General features: G+C 46.8%; 1 protein-coding gene across 1 annotated transcript in view; it reads right to left on the bottom strand.

The window, feature by feature from the left end:
- Positions 1-5,441: 5,441 nt before the first annotated feature.
- Positions 5,442-7,545, bottom strand: part of si:ch73-366l1.5 (FILIA-N KH-like domain-containing protein) — a 27,170-nt gene continuing 25,066 nt past the window's right edge. The window contains exon 4 of the mRNA XM_020935978.2: positions 5,442-6,241. Within this exon, the coding sequence (XP_020791637.2) occupies positions 6,232-6,241 (10 nt within the window). The 3' untranslated portion in view covers positions 5,442-6,231. The remainder of the gene's footprint in view (positions 6,242-7,545) is intronic.

Here is a 7,545-nt window from a genome sequence, read left to right as displayed (position 1 = left end):
CCAGACCAAGACCCAGACCAAGACCAAGACCAGACCAAGACCAAGACCAAGACCCAGACCAAGACCAAGACCAGACCAGACCAAGACCAAGACCCAAGACCCAAGACCAAGACCAAGACCAAGACCAAGACCAAGACCAACCAACCAAGACCAAGACCAAGACCAAGACCAAGACCCAGACCCAGACCAAGACCAAGACCAAGACAAGACCCAGACCCAGACCCAGACCCAGACCAAGACCCAAGACCAAGACCAAGACCAAGACCAAGACCAAGACCCAGACCAAGACCAAGACCCAGACAAAACCTGTTTACATCAACTGAGTCACAGAAACATCAGCAGACCAAGACCAAGACCAAGACCAAGACCAAAACCAAGACCAAAACCAAGACCAAGACCAAGACCCAGACCCAGACCAAGACCAAGACACAAGACCAAGACCAGACCAAGACCCAAGACCCAGACCAAGACCAGACCCAGGACCAAAACCAAGACCAAGACCCAAGACCAAGACCCAGACCCAGACTAAAACCAAAACCAAGACCCAGACCAAGACCAAGACCAAAACCAAGACCAAGACCAAGACCAAGACCAAGAGGAGAACAAACTGTCAGGAGGAAAACAAACTCTGGGGCTGAAAAAAAAAAGAACCTAAGAACATAAATTATCAGGAAAAACAAAAGAACCTGATTGGACGATTACGGCTCTAGTGTCCGTTGTGTCCTTTGGCAACACACTTCCCCACATCCCCTGTGTGTGTGTGTGTGTGTGTGTGTGTGTGTGTGTGTGTGTGTGTGTGAGTGTGTGTGTGTGTGTGTGTGTGTGTGTGTGTGTGTGTGTGTGTGTGTGTGTGTGTGTGTGTGTGTGTGTGTGTGTGTGTGTGTGTGAGTGTGTGTGTGTGTGTGTGTGTGTGTGTGTGTGTGTGTGTGTGTGTGTGTGTGTGTGTGTGTAGTGTGTGTGTGTGTGTGTGTGTGAGTGTGTGTGTGTGTGTGTGTGTGTGTGTGTGTGTGTGTGTGTGTGTGTGTGTGTGTGTGTGTGTGTGTGTGTGTGTGTGTGTGTGTGTGTGAGTGTGTGTGTGTGTGTGTGTGTGTGTGTGTGTGTGTGTGTGTGTGTGTGTGTGTGTGTGTGTGTGTGTGTGTGAGTGTGTGTGTGTGTGTGTGTGTGTGAGTGTGTGTGTGTGTGTGTGTGTGTGTGTGTGTGTGTGTGTGTGTGTGTGAGTGTGTGTGTGTGTGTGTGAGTGTGTGTGTGTGTGTGTGTGTGTGTGTGTGTGTGTGTGTGTGTGTGTGAGGGGTCAGTCTGCCCCAGGGCGACTGCGGCGACGAGAAGAACGAGAGAGAAAAGAACGACATGAAAACACGAGGACAGGAGGGGGCGTGGTCACAGGGGGCGTGGTCACAGGTGTGCAGGGGGTGTGGTCTCAGGTGTGCAGGGGGCGTGGTCACAGGAGCGTGGTCACAGGTGTGCAGGGGGCGTGGTCACAGGTGTGCAGGGGGTGTGGTCTCAGGTGTACAGGGGGTGTGGTCTCAGGTGTGCAGGGGGCGTGGTCACAGGGTGCAGGGGGTGTGGTCACATGTGTGCAGGGGCGTGGTCACAGGTGTGCAGGGGGCGTGGTCACAGGTGTATAAGGGGCGTGGTCACAGGTGTACAGGGGGCGTGGTCACAGGTGTGCAGGGCGGAACAGGGGGCGTGTCAGGGGGCGTGGTCACAGGTGTGCAGGGCGGATCAGGGGGCGTGTCCGGGGGCGTGGTCACAGTGAGTAGAGTTTGAGTTGTTCCTCCATTTCTCCTTCACTCATTTCCTGACTCTCCCTGAGAAGAAGGAAAATGGCCGCCAACTGCTCCTGCTGAACCCTGAGAGAAAAACAGAGAGAAGAAGAAGAAGAAGAGAGAGAAGAGAAGAAGAGAAGAAGAAGAAGAGAGAGAAGAAGAGAAGAGAGAAGAAGAAGAAGAAGAGAAGAGAGAGAAGAAGAGAAGAGAGAGAGAGAGAAGAAGAGAGAAGAAGAAGAGAGAAGAGAAGAAGAAGAAGAAGAAGAGAGAAGAAGAGAGAGAAGAGAAGAAGAGAAGAGAGAGAAGAAGAGAGAGAGAGAAGATTTTTACTTTTTTTTTTATCTTGGTGTGATCATAAACATCCAGTACACACACACACACACACATACACATACATACACACATACACACACACATACACACACATACACATACATACACACATACACATACATGTGTGTGTATAAACATTATATTGAGTGTGTGTACTGGTATCTATGATGTGTTTATGTGTGTATGTACATGTGTGTGAACATGTACATGTGTGTGAACATGTACATGTGTGTATGTGTGTATATGTTTGTGTGTGTGTGTGTGTGTGTTTTTCTGCACAGTTACAGGTGAAAACTCCAAAGATGTTTAAAAAAAGAAGCAGGTGATGATGTGAACAGTTGGGTTTGATTCTCTCTGTTTTTTCTTTCTTTCCATTCAGACGTTTCACATTTACAACAGTTAAACATCGACGACACCGACTCCACATCCACATTTATGAGCTTTTTTACCCGTCCATGTTGAGACTGTGGAAGAACGACTCCACACAAACGACCTGACGGAAGTACAAAGTACTGACGGAAGTACAAAGTACTGACGGAAGTACAGTACAGAAGTACAAAGTACTGACGGAAGTACAAAGTACCGACAGAAGTACAAAGTACTTTTGTTGTTTACAAAGGATAAAAATAGTTTCTTGGAGAATCACATGAGAAAAGTGCTGTTGTTCTGTCACTGTAAAACTGTTACACTGAGATAAATGTTTCATTGTTATAAAAAGTGATGAACATAAAGTTTGTGTTTAAATCATGTTCAGTTTCAGTGTGAATTTATCACTGGACCAAATCTGGAACATCCCCCGACACACGACATGTGAAGGTCTCAAACTAAAACATCAGGGTTGTAAATATTACTGCACATATGATCATTTACCCCAAATATCAGATTTTTTCCTTTTATTAAATTTAATTTGAGCCTGAGAGGATTTTAAACTTCCTCCTGGTCGTCGTTTTGAGCTCCAGGTCCCAGTGTTCATGAACACGTCTCTGTTTTTGGTTTTGTTTTTGTATTTTTGTTGTACCTGCAAAAACTAATAAATAAATGAATAAAAGAAAGTTCAGGAAACACTGAAGGTCCCTCTGGTCCTGAATGTGTCAGATGCCCTCCCCGTGTCCCCCCTGTCTCTCTGCGTCTGTGTCCCCGTGTCTCTCTGTGTCTCTGTGTGTCTCTGTGTCTATGTGTGTCTCTGTGTGTCTCTGTGTCTCATGTGTGTCTCTGTGTCTCTGTGTGTCTCTGTGTGTGTCTCTGTGTGTCTCTGTGTGTGTCTATGTGTGTCTGTGTGTGTGTGTCTCTGTGTCTCTGTGTGTCTCTGTGTGTCTCTGTGTCTCTGTGTGTCTGTGTGTCTGTGTGTGTGTGTGTGTCTCTGTGTGTCTGTGTCTCTGTGTGTCTGTGTGTCTCTGTGTGTGTCTCTGTGTGTGTGTCTCTGTCTGTGTGTCTCTGTGTGTGTCTCTGTGTGTCTGTGTGTCTCTGTGTGTCTCTGTGTCTCTGTGTGTCTCTGTGTGTCTGTGTCTCTGTGTGTCTGTGTCTCTGTGTGTCTCTGTGTCTCTGTGTGTCTGTGTGTCTCTGTGTGTCTCTGTGTCTCTGTGTGTCTGTGTGTGTCTCTCTGTGTGTCTCTGTGTGTCTGTGTGTCTCTGTGTGTCTGTGTGTGTCTCTGTGTCTCTGTGTCTCTGTGTGTCTCTGTGTGTCTCTGTGTGTGTCTCTGTGTGTCTCTCTGTGTGTCTCTGTGTCTCTGTGTGTGTCTCTGTGTCTCTGTGTGTGTCTCTGTGTGTCTCTGTGTGTCTCTGTGTGTCTCTGTGTCTCTGTGTGTGTGTCTCTGTGTGTCTCTGTGTGTCTCTGTGTGTCTGTGTCTCTGTGTGTCTCTGTGTGTGTGTCTCTGTGTGTCTCTGTGTGTCTCTGTGTGTCTCTGTGTCTCTGTGTGTCTCTGTGTGTCTGTGTGTCTCTGTGTCTCTGTGTGTCTCTGTGTGTCTCTGTGTGTCTCTGTGTGTCTCTGTGTGTGTCTCTGTGTGTCTCTGTGTGTGTCTCTGTGTCTCTGTGTGTCTCTGTGTCTCTGTGTCTGTGTGTCTCTGTGTCTGTGTCTCTGTGTGTGTCTCTGTGTGTCTCTGTGTGTCTCTGTGTGTCTCTGTGTCTCTGTGTGTCTCTCTGTGTGTGTCTCTGTGTGTCTCTGTGTGTCTCTGTGTCTCTGTGTGTCTGTGTGTCTCTGTGTCTCTGTGTGTCTCTGTGTGTCTCTGTGTGTCTCTGTGTGTCTCTGTGTGTCTGTGTGTCTGTGTGTCTCTGTGTCTCTGTGTGTGTCTCTGTGTCTCTGTGTCTCTGTGTGTCTCTGTGTGTCTCTGTGTGTCTCTGTGTGTGTCTCTGTGTGTCTCTGTGTGTCTCTGTGTGTCTGTGTCTGTGTGTCTCTGTGTCTGTGTGTCTCTGTGTGTCTCTGTGTGTCTCTGTGTGTCTCTGTGTCTCTGTGTGTCTCTGTGTGTCTCTGTGTCTCTGTGTCTCTGTGTGTCTCTGTGTCTCTGTGTCTCTGTGTGTCTCTGTGTCGTCTCTGTGTCTCTGTGTGTCTCTGTGTGTCTCTGTGTCTCTGTGTCTGTGTGTCTGTGTCTCTGTGTGTCTCTGTGTCTCTGTGTCTCTCTGTGTGTCTCTGTGTCTCTGTGTGTCTCTGTGTGTCTCTGCTGTGTCTGTGTGTCTCTGTGTGTCTCTGTGTGTCTCTGTCTCTGTGTGTCTGTGTGTCTCTGTGTGTCTCTGTGTGTCTCTGTGTCTCTCTGTGTCTCTGTGTCTCTGTGTGTCTCTGTGTGTCTCTGTGTCTCTGTGTGTGTCTCTGTCTGTGTGTCTCTGTGTGTCTCTGTGTGTCTGTGTCTCTGTGTGTGTCTCTGTGTGTCTCTGTGTGTCTCTGTGTGTCTCTGTGTCTGTGTCTGTGTCTCTGTGTGTCTCTGTGTGTCTCTGTGTCTCTGTGTGTGTCTCTGTGTGTCTCTGTGTGTGTGTGTGTGTGTCTCTGTGTGTCTCTGTGTGTCTCTGTGTCTCTGTGTGTCTCTGTGTGTGTCTCTGTGTGTCTGTGTCTCTGTGTGTCTCTGTGTCTCTGTGTGTCTCTGTGTGTGTCTCTGTGTGTCTCTGTGTGTCTCTGTGTGTCTCTGTGTCTCTGTGTGTCTCTGTGTGTCTCTGTGTCTCTCTGTGTCTCTGTGTCTCTGTGTCTGTGTCTCTGTGTGTCTCTGTGTGTCTGTGTGTCTCTGTGTGTCTCTGTGTCTCTGTGTGTCTCTGTGTCTGTGTGTAAAATCTGCAGACCTGAAGTTTGGACCAAACTCTTTCTAACTTCTTTCTTTGACTCAAAAGTTGTTTAATAAAAATAAGAAAAGAAGCAGGAGACAGATTTGGACAAAAGTCTTTATTTGTCCCGCGGTGACACTCTTTCACTGTAAACACATTCACTATTTCAAATTCAAATTCCCCAAATCCCAAATCCTGAAACTGGGTTCATGTTTCACACGATCAAAGCCTCAAACTCAAACGCCACAACTTCACTTCAGAAAAAAAAGAGAAAAGAGAAAAGTCGTTTAAATAAAGTCAGAGAGAAAAGTGTGAATCGTTTGAACGGGACCAGATTTGTCCTTTAGAAAAGTCGGAAGTGTAAACGTGCGATTCTCAGACGGAGGTTTGTGAAGTTAAAGCGAAGCAAATGTTTCATGCATCAAAATAAAAAGGATCGATTCATAAATTATTAAATATTAAAGACTCCGGCGTTTGAGTCGGTGAAGTCGTCTTTTTACACAATAAACAGTTTGAAAAGTGAGTTCGCCGAGAAACGACCAAACCCACGTCCCGGTTCTGCTTCGTCTGAGTCTGAAACTGAAACTGAAACTGAAACAAAAACGCTCCAAATGTGTCAATGTGACGTCAAATTTAATCTACATTTTCAAAAGTGTCTGAACATTTAGATCCAAGTCATTTAAACTGAAGACTCAAGACAAAAACAGAACTAAACCAGGACTGAAACCCAAGACTAGACCCGGTCGAAACCTGGACTAAACCTGGACTAAACCTGGACTAAACCTGGACTTGAACTGAAACACGTGTACTACATTTCCCACGATGCCCTTCTGCCCGCGGAGCCGCGGGTTCGTCAGATTTGAAGTGAGGAGCCGACGGACACGAGACGTCACTCAGGTCTGAAAAACAAACGAGAAAAAAATCAACAAATGAAAAAAAAAAAACGACTGAGACAAAAATGTGTTTGATGAAAATAAAAGTTTGAGCCGTAAAAAGAAACTCAAAGACAAAAAAATAAAAACACGATACAGTTAAATGTTTATTAGACGTGTTAAGACAAAGAAGATTGAGTTTTCCACTCACCAGACGCTGAAGCAGCAGAAGTAGAAGTTGTAGTAGTAGAAGTATTAGTAGTTGCAGTATTTTCAGCAGTAGTAGTAGTACTTTGAGCAGTAGTAGTATTAGTAGCAGGAGCAGGATGCAGTATCAGGAGCTGTTAGCGAGTTAGAGCTTTAGACACGTTCAGGTCGTGTCCAGCAGAGGGCGCTGTGTGTGTAGTGACTGTGTGTGTAGTGACTGTGTGTGTAGTGACTGTGTGTGTAGTGAGTGACTGTGTGTGTAGTGACTGTGTGTGTAGTGAGTGTGTGTGTGTGAGTGAGTGACTGTGTGTGTAGTGAGTGTGTGTGTAGTGTGTGTGTGTAGTGAGCTGTGTGTGTAGTGACTGTGTGTGTAGTGACCAGCAGAGGGCGCTGTGTGTGTAGTGACTGTGTGTGTAGTGTGTTGTTTTGTTGTGTTGTTTGTGTAGTGACTGTGTGTGTATGATGAGTGAGTTGTTGTTGTTCTGTTGTAACTGAACAAGAGTCTGGACAGAAACACTTTTATATTATTTATAAAATTATTTATATTATTATTCTTCTGGAATATTATTATTTCATGATTAGATTTTATGAAATGATTATTAGTTCTGGTCACATGTGACATGAAGTTTTTCTTTTTTCATAAACTCCACATTTCAGACGAGCTCAGATCTGAGTCCAGGTCTGTGGGACCTCTGTAGGACCTCTGTAGGACCTCTGTAGGACCTCTGTAGGACCTCTGTAGGACCTCTGTAGGACCTCTGTACCTCTGGACCTCTGGGACCTCTGTGGACCTCTGTAGGACCTCTGTAGGACCTCTGTGGGACCTCTGTGGGACCTCTGTGGGACCTCTGTGGGACCTCTGTGGGACCTCTGTGGGACCTCTGTGGGACCTCTGTAGGACCTCTGTGGGACCTCTGTAGGACCTCTGTGGGACCTCTGTGGGACCTCTGTGGGACCTCTGTGGGACCTCTGTGGGACCTCTGTGGGACCTCTGTGGGACCTCTGTAGGACCTCTGTAGGACCTCTGTGGGACCTCTGTGGGACCTCTGTGGGACCTCTGTGGGACCTCTGTGGGACCTCTGTAGGGCCTCTGTAGGACCTCTGTAGGACCTCTGTGGGACCTC

Source organism: Boleophthalmus pectinirostris, unplaced genomic scaffold (assembly GCF_026225935.1).
Source record: "Boleophthalmus pectinirostris isolate CB_2022bp ecotype Guang Dong unplaced genomic scaffold, ASM2622593v1 HiC_scaffold_17, whole genome shotgun sequence".
Taxonomy (NCBI): Eukaryota; Metazoa; Chordata; class Actinopteri; order Gobiiformes; family Gobiidae; genus Boleophthalmus; species Boleophthalmus pectinirostris.
The sequence above is the reverse complement of the archived record's forward strand: the minus strand, read 5'-3'. Positions and strand labels throughout refer to the sequence as shown.